Below are 24,440 nucleotides of genomic sequence, written 5' to 3'. Positions count from 1 at the left end.
ATCCAGCCCCAAAGTCTACAGTGCTGGGACTAAGAAACCAGTGACTGGGACTTAGTCCAGACCCTAGAGGTCCTCAGTTCTTCCAGGTGTGGAGCTGACATTGACCAAGACCCTAAGGGCCTTTCCCAGAGACAGACCGCCCCACGTCCCCTGCCTCTCGTTTGTAAAAGAAAGCTTTAGCCTCCTAAAGTGAACATGAAACTCTTAGTCACTCAGTAGTGTCCGATTTTGCACCCCATGGACTGTAGCAAGCCAGGCCTCCCTGTCCTTCACCATCTCTTTGAGGTTGTTCAAACTCATAGCCATCAAGTCGGTGATGCCATCCAACCATCTCATCTTCTGTCGTCCCCTTCTCCTCCTGCCCTCAGTCTTTCCCAGCATCAGGGTCTTTTCCAAGGAGTCAATTCTTTTCATCAGGTGGGCACAGTAGAGGCATTGGGAAGGGCCAGGCTCTTTTCTGGGATTGTCTGATATCTAGGTTCCCTCTTTCAAGGAACCAATAGCCCTGTGAAGCAAGAGGAAGTCCTGACAGAAGTGTGTGTGTGTGTGTTCGCGTGCGTGAGTGCAGAAGAGGAACCTCAGACCTTCTCTTATGGCAGCTTGACAGTCTTGGGAGATGGTGCTCATTTACCCATCTTTCAGAGAGATGCTGCAGTCCAGAGAGGGCAACGAACAACCCAAGGCACTTGGGAAGCCGGGACCTGCTGCCGCCTCTCCTGGCTCTGCATCCTGTCCTTTGGAACCTGCTCTGGTACCAGGGGCTTCCCTCATAGCTCAGTAGGTAAAGAATCTGCCTGCAATGCAGGAGATCTGGGTTTGATTCCTGGGTCAGGAAGATCCCCTGGAGAAGGAAATGGCAACCCACTCCAGTATCTTGCCTGGAGGATCCCATGGACAGGGAAGCCTGGAGGGCTATCATCCATAGGGTCACACAGAGTCAGACACCAAACTCCTAAGTTAAACCCAAACCCCTAATTTATCCCTCTCCCCACCCTCTTTCCCCTTTGGTAACCATAAATTTGTTGTCTATGTCTGTGAGTCTGTGTCTGTCTTGTAAATACATTCATTTGTATTATTTTTTAGATTCCACATATAAGTGATTTATGTAATGTTTGTCTTTGACTTACTTTAATGTGATAATCTCTGGGCTCATCCATGTTGCTGCAAATGGCATTATTTCTTTACATTTTAGTAATATTTCTGAGTGATATTCCATTATATACATAGACTATTATCTTTTTTATCCCTTTATCTATTGATAGATGCTTAGGTTGCTTCCACATCTTGGTTATTGTGAATAGTGTTGCTATGAACATGGGGCTACGTGTATCTTTTTGAATTAGAGCTTTCTCCGGATAAATGCCCAGGAGTGGGATTGCTGGATCATATGGTGACTCTATTTTTCTTTTTTTAAGGAACCTCCATTGTGTTCTCCATAGTGGCTGCACTGGTTTACATTCCCATCAATAGTGTAGGAAGGGTCCCTTTTCTCCACACCCTCTCCAGCATTTACCACTTGTAGACTTTTTGGTGAGTTTGACTGGTGGCCATTGATACCTCATTGTGGTTTTCATTTGCTTTTTCATGAAGATCCTTGTCAAATGAAAGTTCGATCATATGACTGCTCCCCTCAAAGACTTCTGGATACTGCCTTGGCCTGAAGCCCTCCCAAAGTCTGTACCGCCTCGGGGTCTGTAGCATCCCCCCAGCTTCTCCCCACGTCCCTTCTTCCCTGTGCTGTCACACACCAGCCTCTGGCTGCTTCCGCAGCACAACACAGCTGCATTAGAGCTTTAACGCTCCTTCTTCCCTCCCTCACACCCACCGTCTTGGGATAACTCTCTCAGGTGAACACAGAACCTGCTTTCTTACCATCATCAAGTCTTGGCTCAGTCTTCACCTCTCGAATGTACAAAACTGTCCCCCTAAATGTCATGTGGTCTTTCCCTGGGTCATGCTTCTCTAAACACATATTACCATCAAACACTCTCATTTTTTTTCCTTCTTTCCTTTTGTTTGTATCTTTGTTTCCAGAAGGACAGCTTCTTCATGATAGAGCTGTAAAAAATAAACTTTTTTATTGACGTGTTTGACCCCTGTGTCAGGAAGATCCGCTGGAGGAGGCCATGGCAACCCACTCCAGTATTCTTGCTTGGGAAATCCCATGGACAGAGGAGTCTGGCGGGCTACAGTCCATGGGGTCACAAAAGAGTTGGAAACGATGGAGCATGCATGCCAATCCACACCATAGTTGATTTGCAATTTACAAAATGTTGTGTTAATTTCTGCTGTCCAGCAAAGTGATTCAGTTATGTCAGGGGAGTGTGTAATTTCCTCGGTTCTGTCTCATCACCACAAAAATTTGAAGCGATGGACGTTAAAGCCCTCAGACAGACCGTGTCTTAGCTCTCGGACAGATCAGTGTTACAGCTCCGTGTTACAGCTCATCTTTATTTAGAAAATAAAGGAAAATACATCCTTGAGGCGTGAGCACATGCCAACCCAAAAGATGCGAAGAGAAGAGCGAGTGAGAGAGAGAGAGAGAGAGAGAGAGAGAGAACGAACACATGCGCGTGTGCAGAAGAGAACCCCGCCCCCCAGGCCCTTTGGCTCCTTTTTTTATATGTTTTTTCCTCCCTCTGGGCCTGCCTTATGTAAATTGGGCTAGCCAAGAGTGCTGTTTGTGCTACCTGAGATCCTCACTCTGGGCCTCAGACCTTCCTTTGTTCTATTTTCACGGGCTTTTCCCTTCCTTGTCTTTTAGTCACCGCCATTCTGGACTCCTTTTTCCTATTCTAACTACCTAACAGTTATATATACATATATATTCCTTTTCATATTCTTTTCCATAATAGTTTATCACAGTATGTTGAATACAATTCCCTGTGCTACGCAGTAGAATGAGGGTCTTGCTGTTTATCCATTCTATATATCACAGTTTGCATCTGCTAACCACAAAATCCCAGTCCATCCCTCCCCCACCAGCCTTCCCCTAGGCAACCACAAATCTGTGCCCTATGCTTGATGACAGATTTTAAAATATATATATATTTATTTACTTTTTTTTATCTAGCTGTCTTAGTTGCCCCATGCAGGATCTCTGGTTGCAGCATGTGGACTCTTAGTTTCAGCATGTGGGATATAGCTCCCTGACCCATGATCGAACCCAGCTGACCTGCATTGGGAGGGCAGTCTTAGCCACTGAACCACCAGGGAAGTCCCAATGACACGGAATTTTGATGTTGTATTCACTGATGCCCGCTGGGCACCTACAACTAGATGGCTTAGAGTAGATATGCAGTAATACTTTATGAATAATCTATAATTAAATGTATGTCGCTCTTCCAACCAAAACCAGACAATGAAGTGCACACATACACACACACACACACAGTGATGTTGAAGACTGAGCCTGAAGGTTGCTGAGGACTCAGAGAGGCAGGGATGGAGAGGAAAGGGTGTTTCAAGAGAAGGAACTGCACATACAGTCTCAGAGTCCCTGATTCTGACCAGGCTGGGTGTGGAGATGTTGGGAGATGCAGACAGAGGGGTAATCTGGGTGGAGAGTCAGCAGGTGAGAGCCCACCAGGGCTTTGAATCCAGCCTGCAGTGTGGGCCCCACCATCCCCTGCGTGGGGAGGAAACAAAGCTAAGCTGCTCTGACTGTGCGGGAAGGGGACGAGAACTCTCTGGTGAGTCCTCTGACCGGAGGGCTGTGTCTCCCAGGGAGAGGAAGCAGAAGATGCATCGGTTCAGTGACTCAATGAAGAGATGAGGCTGCTGGAAGGACCAGGGTCAGGACAGGGAGGAGACGGACTTCAAGATGAGCTGTGCTTAGGAGGAAGAATGGACAGCATTTAGTGAATTGTTGGATCCCGAGGAGGGAAGGCCTGTCCCCTCCCCAACCTCTGGCCTTAGAGGCTGCCTTGTCATCAGTGCGACAGGGAGCCAAGCAGAGAAGTGAGTTTGGAGAGGAAGATGGCAGCTCTTCTTTGGCCACGCTGAGCCGGGCAATCCTGAAGGCCATCCTGGGAGAGGTGTGCAGTGTGATCTTGGGCAGTGAGATGCCTGCATCGCTCACCTGAAGGGTTAACCTGGGATGGCGGTTGCATCTGAAGTGCCCCCTGCCGGCCTGGCTGTCTTCCTCCTGAAGGACTTCACGCTGAGAGAAGAAGAGACCAGGCTGTTTCACTCTGGCCAGAACAGGGTGCAACTGGGCTGCAGACTCACCCATCCCCCATTCCTTGTTCAGGGGCAGGAGGGGTGACAGGTGGAAAACGTCATTTGACCCCACAGACCTTCCAGAGCACAGCAGGTATCTCCAACCTTGATGCCAGACAGAGGACAGCCCATACCCCAGGGGAACCCTAAGCACTGCCAACTCCACACCCCCCCCCTTCCCATCAGCCCCCTGCTGGCCCTGCCCCACCCCCGGTGGTGCTGGTTCAAGGTGCAGCCCCCTGTGCCCTGCCCTGCCCACCCCTCCTCTCTCCCGGGGCAGTGCTCACAGGAGGGCCAGAAGGCAGAGGAAGAGAAGTGGGATCTTGACAGCTGCTTCCCAGATGGCCACCAGGACTGGCAGGGACAGAGTAAATGAACAAAGTAGGTGATTAAATCGTTAAGCCCACTAGAGGATCGTAGGTAAAGAAAAAAGTATGAGAGACCCTGCAAGTTAATGGTGACTCAAGAGAGCAGTCTTGCTTAGCAACAAAACCATGCAGGTGAAGCATGAGACGTGGCCCCAAACGATACAATGACTGTGGCATGAGACCCCACACCCTGCCCGGTGAGCTCGGTGAGTTAATGAGCCCTAGGACGTGCTGTCTGCACACATAAAAAAATAATAATTTATGGAGAGAGGACCCTTAAAAGTGAAAGACCCTTAGTGTACTGAGATGTGAATTTTCCATGATGCCACGGCAGCCCCAGCTGGACCATGTGGGGACAAGCAGACTCCCCAGCATGATGTGGAAGGGGAGCTAGTGAGGAAATGTGACATCTACTCAAGAATGAAGAAGGAGGTGATCTTTTCCCTGTTTCCACCTTTCCTTTCTTTATGAGACTGTAAACCACTGAGATCTTGGGCCATGGCACCCTCTGGAAAATTGGCCTGTAAGCCTCCTCAGCGTCCTATTCTAATAAATCATTTCTTATCTGTGACTTTGCCTCTTGATGAATCCTTTCTGTGCTGAGTCATAAAGAACCAGAGCTCACTGGAGCCCCCTCAAGAGGCCACTTAGTGATTTCAGCACCACCTTGCCACGTGCCCTGACTGCCCTGCAGGAAGGTGGGATGAGGACAAATTCACCAGCTGGACCTCATCTTGGGTCCTTCCTCTCCCACGAGGACTCCAGGCCTTCCTGACTCACTGGATGCCAGACCCCATGTGCCTGCGCCTCACCCCATCCCCATGCCCTTACCTTCCAGCAGTTGAATGGGGGGGGGGGGGTGGGTGGGGGGCGCAAAGCGTGGAAAATGCATGAGTTGGACTTCATGAAAATGAAAAATTCTGCTTATCAATTGACACTACTAAGAAAGTGAAAAGCCAACCCATTTAAAGGGAGAAAATATTTGCACATCATAGATCCGATATGTATGTAGTATCCAGCCTATATTTTAAAAAACTTACAATTCAACCACAAAAAGACAAACATTGCAATTTAAAAAAATGGAACAATGGATAAAAAGATTTCTCCAAATGACCAATAATTTCCTTTTAAAAAAGGAATGACATCATTACTCACTCCATAAACATAATTGAAATCATGATGAGATATTTCTTCACACCCAAATTTCTTTTGCAGTTTTAAAGGAAAATAACAACATCAACAAGGATCTGGAGAAATTGGAACCCACATATATTGACGGTGGGAACGTAAAATGGTCCTGTCAGTGTGGAAAACAGCTGACATTTCCTCAGAAATTTAAATGTAGAATCTACCATTTGACCCAGAAATCTCACTCCGAGGTAAATGGCTGAGAAAACTGCAGTCAGTGATCAAAACCCAAAAAACTATAGCAACATTCATAGCAGCGTTGTAATAGCCCCACAGTAGAAACAACGCAGAGGTCCAACCACTGCTAAACAGATAAACAGAAGCTGGTCCATCCATGCAATGAAATATTATTCAGACAAAAAGAAATTGATACTGATACACAATGAATGAATGATCCTGGAAAGTGGTTTTTTATGCGAAAGGAGCCACATGGAAAAGGCCACAGTCTTGTAACACTCCACTTGTATGAAATGTCCCCCATAGGCAGATCCATAGACACGGACAGCAGGTCAGTGGTTGCCCAGGGCTGGGGAGGACAGTGTGGTGAGTGACTACTTCACGGGCACCAGGCTTCTCTCTGGGATGATGAAGATCTGAGATGGGTGGGTTTAGGGAGTAGTGAGACTTGTACAACATCGTGAATGTTCTCGAAGCCAACTATTGTCTATTTTAAACTGGCTAAAACGGTCGATTTTATTTTCTCTGATTTTTCCTCAATAAAAATAATGCATTTAAATAAGCAATGCCATGTAGAGATGCCAGTTTTCATTTGGTACGGGCAAAGATCAAAAGGTTTCACCATATAGGGCCTTGGTGAAAACAAAACGCTTTCAAAATATATGATCCATCAAAACATGCATAAGTCACAAGCTATTGGGAGGAAAAAAAAACTGCAGAGCTGAAGGAGTCAGGTCATGGGTGGTGAGGGGCTTTGAGGGGTGGGCTCTGCCCTGTGGATGTCGCCCTGCTTTTGGGGAGCAGAGGAGGAAGTGGACAAGTCCCAGGGGAGTGAGGGGCTAGTGTGGACAGCTGGGCACAGTGGCCATGGAGACAGAGGAGGGGCAGGGACCACTGGGTTCACCCACTAGGGGGCTCTGGTCACTGGGGTGGGTCCAGAGTGAGGCAGGGACCAGCAGAGACCAGCCCAGCCCTGAGCCAGAAGCAGCCTCGCTCCTGACAGCCCAGGAGGGGACCTTCTTCCTACCTGTGCTGTTTCCTTGGAAGTCTCTGGTCACTGGGCTCTGTGGAGCACCCTGGACTGGAAGAGAGGATCTCCTTCCTCAGTGGGAGGACCGGGATGATGGAAGTGTAGTCATCCCCTCCCCGCCCCACCCAGATCTGCAGAACCCAGGCGGGACAGGCCTTGTGTCCCTCTAGCCCCCTCCCCAGCCGGGCCTCCAGGACAAGAGTACCACAAATCCGCAGCCTCGCCCCCCTGCCCGACACACCCTCAGGCCCCCGGCATCCTCACCCCTCACTCACAGGTGACATTGAGCAGGATGGTCTGCTCCACCATCGCCCCGCTTGTGAGGAGCTTCACCTGACAGGTGAGCCTGGTGCCGTGGTCCTGGGGCCGTGGGGTGAGAGTGAGCACCGACGAGAAGGGGGTCCTGGGGCCCAGGGAGCTGGGGGCAGCTGACGTCCAGGAGAAGATGGGCGGCGTGGCCCGCTCACAGGCCCAGGGCACAGAGCAGGTCATGTTCCCGGGGTGGCCAGGCTCCAGGTCCCCGGGGCTGAGGACGTGGGGCTGGTGGGTGAGGGCTGGTGAGAGGAGGGGGGAGACGGGGGATCCGGAGGAGGCTTTGAGGTGTGACCCCCCCAAGAGAAGCGTCAGGCTTCAGGGCAGCCCCTACCTCTGAGCTCCCACCTGCTTTACCCTCAGCGCCTCCCAGGAGGGGCCCCCACCCCAGCCCTGCCCTGGGGCCCCCATGACCCCCACTGTGACCTCTCCTAGATCCACTGCTTACCTGTCACATTCAAGAAGAACAGTTCAGACAGGTAACTCCATTTCATACTTCCTCTTTCCACACGAAAAAAGTAGGAACCTCTGTCACTCTTCCTGGCATCTCTGATCTCCAGGGAGCAGTTGTTGTCCCTGGGGTCCCCGAGGAGGTGGAATCGGCCCTGGGTCTCCTCCTGAACTTCACGATCTAATTTGTTTGTGGCCACGGGGGCATCCACGAATATTTCGGCCCCTTCCCGGAACCAGAAGCCGTGAACAGGGGTAGAACCACTGTGGAAGTCGCTGGGATAGTAGACGGAGCAGGGCACTCGGACACACAAGCCCTCCTGCACCGACACGGACCGCGGTGCTTTCAGCCAGTAATTCGGACCCAGAGCCAAGGACCCTGGGGGAAATCAAGGATCAGCCGAGCCCGAGCCCCACCCACCCCTGCCCCACCGTCCACTCACCCGCCCACAGCAGCGGTAGCAGCTGCGGCGGCATGTCTGAGCCGGAGGGTGTCTGGGCGTCTTTGTGTGAAAAGAGAAGTGAAGGGAGAGGGAGGTAGGGCTGTGGGGAGACCCATGGGAAGCTGGGGAGGAGCAAGAGACTCTGTTCATAGAAGAGGAACTTCAGAGCCAGAGCTCCCCCCGCTCCACACACAGCAGACAGGACACCACTGGGCCCAGAGACCTCAGAGACCTGCCCAGAGAGGAGCAGACAAGCAGGGGACCCCTGTCCTGACCCCATCTGGGGCTCATCCATCCAGTAGTGCAGTGGAGACAAGGAATGTGGCTTATGAACCTCCAGACCTCTGGACCTTGGTGGAGGCGCCTCCTGACCTGTAATGAGTTTGCCAGGGGCATCTGCAGACCTCAGAGGCATGTGGGGTGGGGGACGTGGTAGATGTCTGGATGGCTGGGTCCTGCTGCCCTGGCCAGGGAGGGTCACCTTGTTGTGCAGACTATTCTTATCCCTGCCCCAACACTCCAAGGGACATTTGGATATTGGGTGAAACTAGCATCTGATGGGTGTGGGCAGAGGCCAGGGAAGCTTCTTAACATGCTATACTCCACCCCCAGCCCCTACTCCTGCAACAGAAATCATCCAGCCCCAAAGTCAACAGTGCTGCGACTAAGAATCCAGTGACTGGGACTTAGTCCAGACCCTAGAGGTCCTCAGTTCTTCCAGGTGTGGAGCTGACATTGACCAAGACCCTAAGGGCCTTTCCCAGAGACAGACCGCCCCACATCCCATGCCTCTTGTTTGTAAAAGAAAGCTTTAGCCTCCTAAAGTGAACGTGAAACTGTTAGTCACTCAGTCGTGTCTGATTTTGCACCCCATGGACTGTAGCACGCCAGGCTTCCCTGTCCTTCACCATCTCTTTGAGGTTGCTCAAACTCATGGCCATCGAGTCAGTGATGCCATCCAACCATCTCATCCTCTGTCGTCCCCTTCTCCTCCTGCCCTCAGTCTTTCCCAGCATCAGGGTCTTTTCCAAGGAGTCAGTTCTTTTCATCAGGTGGGCACAGTAGAGGCAATGGGAAGGGCCAAGCTCTTTTCTGGGATTGTCTGATATCTAGGTTCCCTCTTTCAAGGAACCAATAGCCCTGTGAAGCAAGAGGAAGTCCTGACAGAAGTGTGTGTGTGTGCATGCGTGCATGCATGCAGAAGAGGAACCTCAGACCTTCTCTTATGGCAGCTTGGCAGTCTTGGGAGATGGTGCTCATTTACCCATCTTTCAGAGAGATGCTGCAGTCCAGAGAGGGCAACGAACAACCCAAGGCACTTGGGAAGCTGGGACCTGCTGCCGCCTCTCCTGGCTCTGCATCCTGTCCTTTGGAACCTGCTCTGGTACCAGGGAGTTCCCTCATAGTTCAGTAGGTAAAGAATCTGCCTGCAATGCAGGAAATCTGGGTTTGATTCCTGGGTCGGGAAGATCCCCTGGAGAAGGAAATGGCAACCCACTCCAGTATCTTGCCTGGAGAATCCCATGGACAGAGGAGACTAGTGGGCTACAGTCCATGGGGTCGCAATGTTGTAGCCACGTGTTCGAGAAACAAACTCACTTAGAAGGACATCGCAGATAGTGGAGTGCAGTTTATTACACCGGCGGGTGCAAGGCAGAGTCTCCTCTTAGCCAAGGACCCCAACCAGTTTTTGTGAAAACCTTATATACTCTAAGTGTACATGCCTAAAGCCACCTCCCCAAATTCCCTGAAACTAGTCTGAACAAAGGAAAAGAAAGATACAATCAAAGTTTACTCTTGATTCATATGCCTTAAGCCTAGGTAGTTAACAGTGGACAATTATCAATAGTGGTCATACCCCAACAAGCATAATAGAATGTATGATTCTATTCGGTTATACAGATAATTAGGGTATTCTTTTAGGGGACCGGGAGCCCTGGGGCTCTTCCTTCCCGGGGCCTGGTTTTCTAGTTGGTATGTTGTTTCCATAGATAGGGGGCATATAGCTCAAAGTCCACAGTCTGGCCCAAGATGGAGTCCCGCTTTCAAGATAGAACCTGTTCTGTTTCCTCCTTCAACAAGAGTCGGACATGACTTAGCGACTAAACCACAACACCCTGCATACCAGGGAGCAAGGCACTCCGGGGCATGTATCAGAGTTACTACTCTTCATCGCTTGCCTGCGTGCTCAGTCACTTCAGTCGTGTTCGACTCTCTGCGACCCCATGGACTGTAACCCGTGAGGCTTCTCTGTCCATGGCATTTCCCAGGCAAGAATACTGGAGTGGGTTACCATGTTGACCAAGATCAGGGTGGCCGAGTTTCCCAACTCCACGGCTCCCCCTGCTAGTCTGATGCACTTGGGGTGATGGGGCTTTGCCTAGCAGGTCTAGGAGGACAGCGGCTGGGAGTTATTAGGGCTCCGCCTGTTTGCAGTTGCACAAAGGGCCCAGGTTAATATTCCTGGTGCTCTCCAGGCCTAAAAAATAGGTGGAGATGAAAATTTATTAACATCTGTGGCTCAATCAATAAAGAATCTGTCCTCAATGCAGGAGACCTGGATTTGATCCCTGGATCGGGAGGATCCCCTGGAGAAGGGCATGGCAACCCACTCCAGTATCCTTGCCTGAAAAATCCCATGGACAGAAAAGCCTCGTGGGCTACAGTCCATGGGGTCGCAAAGAGTCGGACAAGATTGTAGTGACTTAGCACGCACACATGCTTATTGCACCTGGTAGAAATTTTCCCTGGGAGGGGCTGTGACATTTTGCTCTTCCGATAAGAAAGAACAAAGCTGAGCTCTAGAAAGAGATTAAGGACTCTATGAGACAGCTTCCCTGGCTGCCACCTGCCCCCAGGTGAGCTCTGGGACTGGCTAAGGGGAGCCATATCCAATATTGTCGCAGGGAAAAGCTAATTCTGATTCCAGGTTGGGACTGTCTCTTTGACTTGCTTTCGTTACTTTTGTTATTATGATCATACATAATGGCCTGCCTCAGAGAACTTGCCCCTCTGCCTAACTGTTAAAACTGAAGAGCCCTTGTTCAGGACTCTGTCCACTTGTGGATGGCTACAGGAAGGAAGAAATTAACACATCCCCTGCCCGAGGCTTGCCATTCTAGGAGATATTTGGAAGATTAATGACCTTTTTACTTTGTCTCCTCACCTCCCCCTGCCCCAGTCTCTGATCTGTAAAAGATCCTGGCTTCCAGACTCCAATAAGAGGGTTATTTTTACACTTAAGTCTGCCATCCTCTTGGTCAGCGGGCTTTCTGAATAAAGCTGTATCCCTTGCCTCTGCAGGTTTGTCTCCAATTCACTGGCCTCTCATGTGGTGAGCAGAGCGAGCTTGGACTCAGTAGTAGTATTAGTAGGTCTTTCTGGAGGGAATCATTTCCCCAGTATCATCAGATGTCTCTGATTCAGAGTCTGATGAGGTAGGAAACCTCAGGCTCCTGGCTAGGGTTCAAACAAGATGCTCCAAATTATAAGGAATCCAGGACAGAATGGATCAGTCCAGCTCCGGGTCTGCTTGAGGGCAAGAGAGTGAGTCTCTGGAGGCTGGAATGAATTCCAAACCTGTAGGCACCTCCCAAGTGGAAGGGGCCTTTTGAGGGTCTCATTGCTTTTAACTCTTAGGTTCTTGCATGCGTGCATGCTGTCCAACTTCAGTCATGTCTGACTCTTTGGGACCCCATGGACTGAAGCCCACCAGGCTCCTCTGTCCATAGGATTTTCTGTCAAGAGTACTGGAGTGGGTTGCCCTTTCCTCCTCCAGGGGATCTTCCAGACCTAGGGATCGAACTCGCATCTCTTATATCTCCTGCATCAGCAGGCAGGTTTTTTGCCATTAGCGCCACCTGGGAAGCCCCTTAGCTCCTGTAGTGAACTGGAATTGGGCTCTGAATGAAACCAGTTCTAGCTGAGCCACCAGGAAAGCCCACTAAAGATTATACTCATAAATCAATTACAGTAAAGAATTTACTTATGGTTGGAAGGGATGCCCACAACATATGAGCGTTAGGAATAACAGTGTCAAAGTTCAGCAGTTCTGTTTATCCCTTGAAGACGCGGGACAGACCTTCATCCTCAGTGCCAAAATGGCAGTGTTAACAGGGACTGTTACAAGGGCTTTGAGCTTTGTAATCTTCTATGATGGTCTTTAAGCCTTGAAGGACTTCTTGTGCGTGCGTGCCAAGGTTCTTGAGTTGTGTCCAACTCTCTGCAACTTTATGCGCCATAGCCCACCAGGCTCCTGTGTCCAAGGGATTCTCCAGGCAAGAATACTGGAGTGGGTTGCCGTGCCCTCCTCCTGGGGAATCTTCCCAACCTAGGGATCGAACGTGCCACCTGGGAAACACTGAAGATCTTCTTATAGGATATTAATTCTGAAAAGCGATTTTGAGAGATCTATTTGAGTTTTTAAAGTCTTTATATATTTTTAACTTTATTTATTTGGCTGTGCTGGGTTTTCACTGCTGCATGGGCTTTTCTTCAGTTGTGGTAAGTGGGGGCTTCTCTAGCTGTGGGGCACTGGCTTCTCATTGAGCGGCCTTCTCTTGTTGCAGAACACAGGCTCAGTGCTTGTGACTCTTGTGCTTCATTGCTCCCCAGCATGTGGGATCTTCCCAGATCACAGATCGAATCAGTGTCTCCTACATTGGCAGGTGGATTCTTTACCCCTGAGCCACCAGGGAGGCCCTAAAAGTCTTTAATGAATTTGTTACAACATTGCTTCCGTTTCATGGTTTATTTTTTTGACTGTCGAGGCGTGTGGGATTCCAGCTCCCTGACTGGGGATTAAAGCTGCATGTCCTGCATTGGAAGGTGAAGTCTTAACCACTGGACTACCAGGGAAGTTCATTGGATTTTGGTGGGAGGTGTACTGTGACTTACCAGTTGGAGATTTTGCCCGTAAGGAGGGTAGCTGATTCCGTAGAGATAATTGATCAGTGTTTCCAGGTTCAGCTTTAGCTTTGTCAGGGATGGAACAAAGAAAAGATGTCAGAGGGTCATTTAATTCGCTTGGTTGGCTGCTGTCAAATTCTAGAATTATTTTCCCCTTTGGGAGAAAGATAAGACAGCATGATACTTCTTTAAGGAGTCTCAACCTGATAAATCCAGAAGGGTGAAGGATCAAAGGAGAAAGGATGAGCACCTCAGAGGTCTAAACAGAGGGAGCAGGTTCAGAGGCAAGAATCTCTTGGGGTTCACTGGAGATCCCCACTGTTTGGATGATTTTAGTGCTCAAGGCAGGGGAGGTTTTATGGTAGTGGGTCGAGCACCAGAAGTGTGTCTACTGCGTGAATTGGGACCAGAGAGATTTACTCCCAATCTAGAGAAATGTTTCTCAAACCAGTGAAGAAGGAGAAAGGGGAAAGAGGTCCTATAGCTCCTCAGAACTCCATCATTGAGAACTGGGAGGAAAAAAGCGCCTTAAGACCTTTACTTTATGATAGTCCTTTCCAATGTCCTGTCTTTGTTTTTGTTTTGCAATAAGAGCAGAAACAAAGAAGGTCTTGCATTCACTGAGGGATCTTCAATGACTGGAGTTAAAGATGAAGAATTTGGGGGGTCTTCCTTTTAGGGAGCTCCTCTAGAGAGTGAGAGAGCTGTTTTTCCAGGTTAGCTAAATCTTCGACAGCGCTTACCACCTGGTCCTTTTTATGAGAAAGAGAGGTCCCAGTTCAGCCCATTAGCAAACATAGAATTAAAAGCTACCTGGTTGGAATCAACATCTGAAGAAAGATCAGAATATCCTTTAAAATACCCTGAAGCTGATTGTGATAGTCATAAATGTAAGGCAAGTGCAGAGAAAAAGAGACCAAGCCGGGCAGTCAGGCAAGAAAAGGGAAATTTATTAGAGGGAAAAGAGAGGGTGAGTGGCTCTTAAGGAGAACCAGCGTCCTCCCTTTCTGATGGAGTCCTTCTTATACCCCACTAATGAAAAATTCTCTGAAGGGATGGTCTGTAGCTGGAGGTCTGGAATCTGGTGGTCTTGCAGCTTTGAGAAGATGGGCACCAGCGAGATAACAGGATGCCATTTGGGCAACTTGGTCAGTCTCACAGATCGCTGTGATTTTATTCTTTGTTTGCGAGGTTGACATAACGAGCCATCTTATCAGTGAGACCCCATGTGGGCCCCATCAATAAACAGGTTTGTTAGATTTTTGCATGCAAGCCTGAATTTTGTCCAATCAACAGGCTTTGGAAAACCCCTAGGAATCACATGAAGTGGCCCAGTGATTGCCCAAGCCTGACCACATATTAAATTAGCAGGCTGGCCTCCCCATAGTAATCCTAGAGACCTTTCAGGCTTTCCCCAATTAGTGGCTTTCACTCAGTGGTGGAGTCACTGGCAAGCCTTCACTTATAAGCATATGAACTAACTGATGAGTTGGTGAAACCAGGGTGAAAAGTTAGGCTGACTGTATTGAAGGCTGTCCACTTAAAGCAAAACACAGAGTATCTAAGTTTTATTCAGGATCTTCCTGAGGACTGTAGCCTGGGAGACAGCTCTGAGGAATGGCTCCAAAGAGAAAGGGGAGGAGCCAGTGTGTATTTGCATTTGGTGGGTGGGGAAAATATATCATCAAGCACACATCTTAGTAACTGATCACTGCTCATTACAAAGAACAGATATACCAAGTTAATGCATTTAGAGCTTTTTTTGAGTATGACTGATGCTGAAGTCTGGGTCATTGAAATTCTTCCTGAGCTATGCATCTTGGGCCTGATTATCCAAAGCACAGAGTACCTCATCCTGAATTCCTCTCAGGGTGCACTGTTGGTGGGAGACTGCAGCACGTAGTGACTGAAAACCCTTGTAAAGTCAAGTGATGAGTGATGCTGTTTGTTCTCTTTTTGGTCACAGGTGGTCCAATCCTGTTTTAAGAAAAGTAGGTTGGGATATCAAAAATTCCACATAATGGTCATTGATATTGTAAATTGCCACATGTCCCAGGTCCTTCCTTGTGGGTATCAAGTCCTAAAGATAATCGGCCACTCAGAAGAGTGTCTCCTCCCCAGCCCCTCCCACCATGTGATTTAGAGTCCATCTCTGAGCAGGAAGGGGGTGGAGACCACACTTCAGGGCCTGAGAAGACACAGGTCTGTAAAACGGCACAGGAAGCAGCTGGGACCCTGGAGAGATCCCTCCAGCAGGAGGACCAGAGTGACTCATGGACCTTTCTAGACCCAGGTGCAGACTCTGGAGAAAACTAGTCCTTGTGGGTAAGAGAGTCAGGCTAGTATGATATGGGGTGCAGGGGGAGAAGGGAGTGACCCAGGACCCTCAGTAGAACTTTCATGAACTCACACACTTGGGCACAGCTTGCCCAACACACACACACACACACACACACAGATAGCATTCATCTCTACCCACCACAAAGCATGATGAAATTGAATCCCAGCAATCACTTCCTCTGGGTTGACTTCCTCTGCCCTGATCCCCTCCACCACCTCTCTGGCAGGACCCCTCCCAATCCTTCACTTTCCCCCAAAACACTCTGCTTCCTCCTGATACTGACCACTCTCATGTTTCCCTGGTGGCCATGTACACTGTCCTCCAAAACCTCTAAAGTTCACACCTGGAGCTCTAGGGGAGGGGGTCTTCACTATCTTTGCCTCCTCCATGGAAGAGGTTCCCAAAGCATCAGATGCCTGCCCAGATAACAGATCCCCACCACCATTCATTTTCATGCCACTGAACCTATATGGTAAATCAAGACAGTGTAAATCCTCTTGGGGGAGTTTAATCCACCCAGATAACCATTCTGAGCCCTCCTGCTGGGTTCCACCCTGACCTCTGGGGAGCTGGGGACACAGAAGTGAGTCAACAAGGAAGATGGACATGGGGAGGAGAGAGCTAGGGTGCCAGGGTGCCGGGATCCAGCCCCGGTGGATCCAGGGAATTCGAAGCGGGGACGGCGTCGGCGAGGATCAGGAAACAACTGCTTAATTAAATGTTAATTAAGGATATAAAGAGTAATAGAATAAGGATAGCTCAGTGAGGAAATTCAGTGGAGAAAAGAGGCTGAATAATTCAGCCAGAAGGTAAGAGAAAGAACGACATGGTGAGACCAAGTTTCGGTGAACAAGGCCCGCACTTTATTTTCCAAAGTAGTTTTTATACCTTAAGTTATGCATAGAGGATAATGGGGGAAGGGGTAGAGTCTTGCAGCAAGCCAGGCTTTCTTCCTGCAAACTTATCATATGCAAAAGCTTAGGTGATTTGCATCATCTTCTGGCCCGGAGGCTTGTTAACATTTTAAGACCCTTTCTTCAGAAAACTTATTTTTCTCTAAAGGTGATTGGTCAGGAGCCACCCTCCAAAAGCATTAGATAAAGTTGCATTCCTACAGAGCAAAGGTGTGGTGGGCTATAACAAGAAAAAGAATTAACAGGTTACAAACATTAAAGCTACTACTTACACCAATTATATTAATCAATACACTGCCAGGGACACAGCAGGTAAGGGATACGGAAACTTAGCAGCAAACATTGGCCCAACAAGTGAAAATCCCTTCACCAATACAATTTCTTATCAATCTTTTAACTGCTCAAAGGAATCTGTATTTAGACAGTTTAGAACATCTCCTGCCTCTCACAGTTGGGAGGCTCTGAACAGTCACATGTGGCCGGAAAAACCTATTCAGGCAGGCTAGAGGATTTCCAAAGGAGTTTGTAGGTTGAAACACTGTCACACCCAAGAATTATTTACTGGAGCTGTAAGCTAACTCTTTTTTCAGAGAGGTAGTGGGGGACAGCCCCCCGTAAAGTCAGAGGTGTAGGTGAAAGCACAAAGCAGAAAGTAGGCAGACTCTGGTTTGGGGGGTAGATTGCTCGAGAATTTCCAGGGAGACTCCTGAGGCTTGATCCCGCCTTTGCGTATGCCAAGCCTCCTTCCTCATGACCTTTGCCAGGGGCGGAGCTCGCTCCCCGCACCAGGGATCTAGAAATGGGGAAGAGCATGTGCAAAAACCCAAGTCAGAAGAAAGTGAAGTTGGTCAAGAGAGATCTGTATGTCTGACTGGGACACACAGCCTGGATGCTGTGTCTTCTGATGAATGAATGAATACATGAGTGAATGAATAGAGGTGGTAAAGTAGGGTAGATGTGACTCAAAAAGAGCCTACATTGGGTCCTACAGACCAGTTCACTCTCTAAGAGTGTGAGAGCACTGGGGAGCCATGGAAGATACATAAGCAGAGGGAGAGCAGGATCACCTGTGGGGCTTTGTAAGGATTCACAAAACTGACTTGTGAGGATGGGCTGGAGGCTGAGTATCCCGAGAGGCGGCCAGCCTGGAAAAGGATGATGAAAGAATGGACCAGGGCAGGGGCTGAGGTGACGGGGAGAAGGAGAAGGGTCGGGGGTCCTTCGGAGCTAGAAACCCATTCACCAGTGTCTCTGTGGATCGTCACCTGTGGGTATAAACCTCTGTGTGTGTGTCTTTTTCTGTTTGTCTTCCTCAGCCAGTCTGCTGGCCTGTGAGATCACCCAGGCCTCCAGCCAAATGTACATCAGCCCAGACCCATTCACAGGTTTGAAGGGATACCGGAGCCTCCTGATTTTCAACAATGCCCATAAAAATGTTCAGGAGTATAGTTGGCACCAGGGTACAAATGACACTGAGGAAAATCTTATTATCAGCTACAACACCACATCTCATTCCCAGCAGAATGGGCCTAGGTACAGTGGCCGGGAAAGAGTGTCCCCTACAGGTGCCCTGCTGATCAAGGAGTCTTGATTAAATGATACAGGGAACTACACCGTGCGGGTGGACGCTATCAATGACACCCAGAGAGCAAATGTCTGGCTCAAGATTCGAGGTGAGTGCGCAGCTGCCCCACTGCCCGACTGCACTGAGTTGAATCTGGAGGTATGGGGAGTGGTGTTCCTTGGAGCTCACAGTGTCTAGTCTCCACCTGCCCTCAGATGACATTCGGAGTCTTGGTAGATCATAGTCTAGCTTCTCCCCAGAGACAGGACCCTCACCATGTTCAAGGGCTCCAAGTTCCCTCTCAGTGTATTAGTTATCTCCTGCTGCGTGACAAATAGGACAAATAGCCTCAAGCTTAGTAGCTTAAAAGAACACTCATTTCTGTGAGTCAGAAGTCCAGGCATGGCTCAGCCATTTCCAGTGCTGAGACTCACAAAGTGTCAGCCAGGGGTATGTTCTTATGGGTGACTCTGTCCATAGGATTTCACATCATGGCTCTTCGTCTCTTCAAGGTCAAAAACAGTATCTCTCTCTAGAGTGGTGAGAAGGAACCTTATATAACAATGGGTAAAGAATACACCTGCAATCCAGGAAATTCAGGAGATGTGGGTTCAATCCCTGGGTCAGGAATATCCCCTGGGTGAGGGTATGGCAACCTACACCAGTATTCTTGCCTGGGGAGTCTTACCTGGGAAGTCCTGTGGACAGAGGACCCTGGCAGGCTAGAGTTGGATTCAGTGACTGAGCACTCACAGGCACACAATGATGGGAGTGACAGCCCACCCCCTTCGCCATCTTCTATAGGCTACAAGAAAGTCACAAGTTCTACCGGCATTGAGGGGATGGGATTATACAGGGGTTATAGTAGGGAGTGGAGATCATGGAGTCATCTTGGAATTCTGTCTACTCCACCGACCTCCAGGGGGCTCCACAGGGCTAGGGCAGGACAGTGTGGATTTTGAAGACTGAAAGACTTTTGCTTACCTCTGACTCTGTATATAACAAATCGCCGTAGTCTTCCCTCTCTGATCCTCTTGTCAGTAGAATCTGAGATAGTGTGGTCTGTTGTAAGGTTAGAGGAAGTATTTGTAAAGGGAATGGGACTCAGAGAGTAGGAGGAATTGTTATGGAGAGCACAGACCATTTCTCAGTCCATACGACCCCGTGGTTCCATGGATGGAGGATCCAAGTTTTATAGAAAGAACCACATGACAACATGCCTATGGGAAGAACTCACCATTTTTGCAATGAACGGCTATAGGGATGGCTCCGCCCATAGGACCACAGGCTCAGGGGATCGCCTGCATCTCGACTACCTGCGCCCACTCCTTGCTTCCCTGTCTGTCTCAGCCCCGAGATCCTAGATCCCATCTTATAATTCTGGGCTTCTTCCCAGCCTGCTCTGAAAGCCCCTATGGAGAGGAACAGAGCTTGGAGAGGCAGATCCAACCCCTAATCTTCTCCTTCCTGCTTCACCCAGTGTTTGAAATCCCAGGCATCTCAGTCAACACCAGCTACGCAGGACTGAATGTAGACTCCGTGGCTGCCATCTGCCAGACGAACGACACGAATGTCTACTGGTTTGTAGGCTACACACAGGTGTCCAGCTCTGAACGCGTGACCATCTCTCCAGACACTAAGACCCTCATCATCAAAAGGATCAGGAGCAACGACTCACTGCTGCAGTGCTCAGGGTCTCCCAGGGACATCATGACAAAACAGGCAGAGAGTGTGGCATGAGACACCGTGAAGACAGCTGTCCTGGCTTCAGATCCCAGTTCTGGCTGTTTGAAGCTTTGGACTTCAGAATTATCCTCACTGCTCACAACCCCGGTCCACTCAATTTAAACTGAGGGCCCTAATCCCTACTTCTCAGACAAGAAATACTATGAATGCACGCACATCTAGCTTTTGTGTAAAGAAGGGACTGAGTGCATGCTCAGTCTCGTCATACTCTTTGCGACCCCATGGAATCCATGGGATTCTCCAGGCAAGACTGGAGTGGTTTATCATTCCCTTCTCCAGGGGATCTTCCCAACCCAGGGATTGAACTTGGGTATCCTGCATTGCAGGTGGATTCTTTACATTCTGAACCACCAAAGAAGCCTGTCTGCTTCTACTCTACACCTATTTTATTGTGACATGAAGGGCAGCCAGATAGCTGGCCTGTAGTAAGTCTCCATAACAGAAGACACTGTGATGACTCTCATTATGCTGGCCCACCTGCCTTCATGGGGTGGGTCTGGGGATCCACTTGGGGCAGAGTGGGGATACCCTTGGTAAGAGGGAGACTTCCTGTGGATTGAGAGGAGACAGGACCCCCAGAGGTCAGAAGCATAGTCCGGGTGTCCTGCCCTGTCTCTGCAGATGGACCCTCCTATGCAATAATCTTCAGCATGCCTGTTAACTACCAGGGCATCCTGCCTGCTGAGGTCAGCTCCCAAGTGAAGATGGAGTATCTTTCTGATGGCAGACCGCAAATCAAGTACCACTGGATCCACAATATCTCTGTCCTGAGCTTCTCAGAGAAGAACATCACCCTCCTAAGTCTGACCTGGGACCAGATGGGCAGATACAGGTGCATCCCGGAGAACTCTGCCACCCACGAGATCTTGTACGATGAAGTCCAGGTCCAGGCCCACATGCCCAGTGAGTGCAGCAGCTGCCCCTTGCTCTCTCCAAATCCTGCCATTCTCATGCCTCTGCCTAGGCAGTGCTTGTCATCAGAAATGCCCTCTTCATTGTGTGTTACCATCCTCACGATGGTCAGATGAAGCCCCCCCAACCTCCCAGATCCAAGTCCAGATTGCTTCCTTTATGAGGCCCCCGGAGTCCTCAGGTCAGAGTTGGAGTGAATTCCAGGGATGCAGGATCAGCCAACACTGACTGAGCATTTACACTAGCAGCCACCATTCTAACCTGGGTGACCCTCCAGTCTCCCTACAGTGTAAGTGGCCATTATTACCATCACCTCCACTGTACAAGTGAGCAAATGGAGCTTCAAAAACTTTGGATGCTTTGTTCAAGGCTCCAGTTCTAATAGGTAGAGGACTCAGGATTCAAACCCTGGCCGTCTGACCTCACAGCCTCTGCCCTCCACAGCCTCTGCCCTCCACAGATCCGCGGGGCTGCTCTGAGATGAGGAAGTGGGAACACGCCAGGGGAGGTGGTGCAGGGGACGTTGGGAGCTGTCCATGGTGTGGCCTCTGGAGCAGGTTAGGAAGGAGTCTGCACGTGGGGGAGGCACCTATTCAGGGACCTCACGTCTGATCCTCTACACCACGGAGAAGGATGGACAGGCTTGGGAGAGAGCAGGCATGCAGGGCCGTGAAGAGCAGGAGCTCTGGAGTCCAGTGACCTAAGATCAAATCCCAGCTCTGCTGCTGCCCCTCTGCGTGAACAGGGGCCGCAGCGTCACCTCTGTGAGCCCCAGTTTCCCCCTTTGCAGTTTGGTAGTGAGGGTTCTAGTCGATGGGGTTGCAGGCACGAGGAGCTGTCAGCCTGGCTCAGAATGACATGAGTGGACGCTGAATGGGGGCTGGAGACATTTATTTCAGTCACTCTGCACTATTTACTAAGCATCGAATGATACAATTTTTGTGTATGTATGATGCCTCATTTCATGACATTTGACACATGCTGCACTGTTAAACTTCAGGAGGACAGAGGCTGGGCAAGTTCTTTGATCACCAATGTGTTTTTAACATAGCACCTGGCACACAGTTGGAGCTCAGTGAATGAATCCCCCTGGAAAGAGTTCATGACCCTGTGCATGCAGCCCACCCTACCCTGGCACTTTCTCTCCCCTGACGGGGGTTGAAGCTTTGCCAGAGCAGTTATTGCTGCCTGTTGTGAATCTGGATGTCTCTATGTTTAATTCTCAACTGTCCACCAGTTAGAATTCCCAGTTAACTCACAGCTAGAATGCCAGTCCCATTAGGGCAGGAAGTTTGCTTTGTTCACTGCTGAGCCCCTAGTACCCGAAACAGTGCTCGCACGTGGTAGGGGCTCGTGAGTCTCCGAGGAACCGATGTGTGGGTGGATGAAGGGATGAGCGAATGGCCGGTCATGACCTCCATGCCTCTTCTTCTAGAGATTAGCCAAGATGTCACCATGTCAACACTGCTCCTGAACTTCCTCATGACGTGGTCAATCTTGGGCTATGTCCTCCTCTTTACACTCATCCTTCTGGGCCTCATCAGATGTTATTCCACCAGGTACCCATCACTCTGGGCCCAGGGTGGGACACCAACTGGGGACTGGGACTCTAAGACCAGCACACCCTTGAGAAGGGGAGGCAGAACCAGAAGGGGAAGTGATCAGCCAGGAACAGGGCTGTCAGGGGTCATCTGGGCAAACAAATAGTTCTCAAGGAGCAGAGGCTTGTAGGGGAGAATAAGGGTCTGGGGTCAGCCATGCCTCTAAACAGCAGTGAGGTTTCGTCCAGTGACATCTTTTCAGCCCAGTTTGTTTGTGTTTACAGTGTAGATATTGAAGGTCAACCTAGAAGGGCAGGTGTGAGAATAACAGGGGTGCGTGCCAAGTATCCTGCATGTATCTGGTCATGGTAGTCACTAGTTACCAAGAGAAGTTGGGGAAACGGGTGGCAGAGGTCAGTGGTGCAGGGGAAGAGATTGGGTGGAGAGATGATTAAAATCTAGGTTTGAAACTCAGCTTTGCTGCCAGCTGGATGGGTGACCTTGAGCAGAGCATTCCTCCTCTCACGTCCTCCCGGCCCCTACTGGAGGATATGAAGAGTCACACTGCCCTGGAGGGTAATGTGGGGATTAGACACACATTGTGGAGGATGAAGGGACTGGCATTAGTTATACAAACAGAGTGGAGCGAAGATTTCCATTCTCAGCGCTATAAACATTTGGGGTCAATCATTTCAGTGGGGCTTCCCTGGTGGCTCAGCAGTAAAGAATCTGCCTGGCAATGCAGGAAACTCAGGTTCGATCCTTGGGTTGGGAAGATCCCCTGAAGAAGGAACTGGCAGCCCACTCCAGTGCTCTTGCCTGGGAAGTCCCAAGGATGGAGGAGCCTGGTGGGCTACAGTCCATAGTGTTGCAAAGAGTCAGACATGACTGAAGCAGCTTAGCATGGGTTCTGTGGCAGGCGTAGGCAGGTCAGTGATGTGAGTCGGCTGTAGGTGAAGCGGGCACTGATCAGGCAGGGGATGGACTGAGAGCAAGAGAACAGCCATTCTGAGTGGCCTGACCATACAGTCCACCATCCCATGACCCATGACGTCTTCCTCCAAGAACTTAAGACCTCAGATATATTAAAAGTATGGGGGGAAAGCTATCTAATCACAAAGGCAAAAAAATCAATAAAAGTGTGGGGACTTTTGGTGTAGAAGTCAAGCCTCTAGATTCATCACCTCCTACTCCTGGGGTTCCTTCAGGATGTGCGGGCTTGGAAAGAAGCAGTGACCTCTCATCTACCCACGACTCTCCTATATTCTTACAGTTTCCTGTGGATCCCAGATTTGACTTCTTCCCTAATTCCTCTCCATAGGGCAAATCGGTCTGTACGACTGTCCACCTCAGACATGGAGGACACGACCTGATGGGCAAGGAGGTGAGAGACCCCATAGAGACGAGCTGGGCTGGAAGTGGCCCAGGGACTGGCTGGAACCGACAGTAAAGCAAAGGACTCAGGCCAGTCACTCTGGCATTGGAGGTGGAGGCTCCTATAGAAAGTCTACAGTCTGCTCCTAGGACCGGGAGGGGGGGGGGGGTGGCGGTGAGAGGGTGGGGAAGCCCAGGAGCACATGGCTACTGACCACTCCATCTGCCAATCAGAACCAGCCAATGGGATGTAGACTGGGGCGGGCTCTAGTTCCCACGCCTCCTCCCCACAGTAAATAGGATTCCAACTTCTCCACTTCCTTAACCTGACCCTGTGGGACCATCAGAGAGGCTGCAAATATGCCCCATCTCAGCATCGCCAGTAACAGAGAGACGGAACCATCTGCACATGTCCAACAGTCGAGAATTGCTTAAACGGGGCACAGCGCATGTCACGTGAATCTGTCATGGTTAGAAACTTCGCTGGGCAACGAGACTCACTGGTGTGCAAAATGTTCAAACTTGATGCCGAGTTAGAAACGCACAATACAGACCATGTATTAGCTGATGGATATGGATAAAATTTTACAGTTTGTATGACTGTCTCCACGTTTTACATACGTATGTATGCATGATGTACATATAGTAAATATGCAGATCTGTGCAAAAATTGAGTAAAATGATAATTATCAGCAGTTCTGTCTCAGTTTCCTTCTTTGCACTTTACTGTATATTCTGAGTGCAGTTTTTTTCATCACAAAGTGTATAATTTGTTCTCATAGTTAGAAAAGACAACCCAATACTTTGGCAGAAACCAACACAATTCTGCAAAGCAATTATCCTTCAGTTAAAAAAAATATTAAAAAAAAATCTGAAAAAAAGAGAAAATATAACCCAATAAATTTAAAACATCATGAAGTTAGTTCAGACCCCATAATGCCATTTCTGAAA

At 49.5% G+C, this 24,440-nt stretch overlaps 1 protein-coding gene across 4 annotated transcripts; it reads right to left on the bottom strand.

Moving 5' to 3' along the window:
• Nucleotides 1-2,431: 2,431 nt before the first annotated feature.
• LOC508441 (myeloid cell surface antigen CD33) lies at nucleotides 2,432-8,350 on the bottom strand. 4 transcript variants are annotated; one of them, XM_005219522.5, is made up of 7 exons: nucleotides 8,190-8,347; nucleotides 7,745-8,125; nucleotides 7,260-7,538; nucleotides 6,982-7,030; nucleotides 4,509-4,575; nucleotides 4,082-4,162; nucleotides 2,432-3,828 (listed from the first exon to the last, which is right to left on the bottom strand). In XM_005219522.5, the coding sequence occupies exons 1-7, from the start codon at nucleotides 8,221-8,223 to the stop codon at nucleotides 3,796-3,798; spliced, it is 924 nt and encodes a 307-aa protein (XP_005219579.1). In that variant the 5' UTR covers nucleotides 8,224-8,347; the 3' UTR covers nucleotides 2,432-3,795. The 4 variants fall into 4 exon arrangements, with proteins under 4 accessions (XP_005219579.1, XP_010813552.2, XP_002695267.2 ...); XM_002695221.6 differs by having other exon boundaries at nucleotides 3,742-3,828; nucleotides 6,982-7,035; nucleotides 8,190-8,344; XM_010815250.4 differs by having other exon boundaries at nucleotides 2,432-4,162; nucleotides 8,190-8,350.
• Nucleotides 8,351-24,440: the final 16,090 nt, after the last annotated feature.

The sequence above is a fragment of the Bos taurus genome, chromosome 18, assembly GCF_002263795.3.
Source record: "Bos taurus isolate L1 Dominette 01449 registration number 42190680 breed Hereford chromosome 18, ARS-UCD2.0, whole genome shotgun sequence".
NCBI classification, from domain to species: Eukaryota; Metazoa; Chordata; class Mammalia; order Artiodactyla; family Bovidae; genus Bos; species Bos taurus.
The sequence above is the reverse complement of the archived record's forward strand: the minus strand, read 5'-3'. Positions and strand labels throughout refer to the sequence as shown.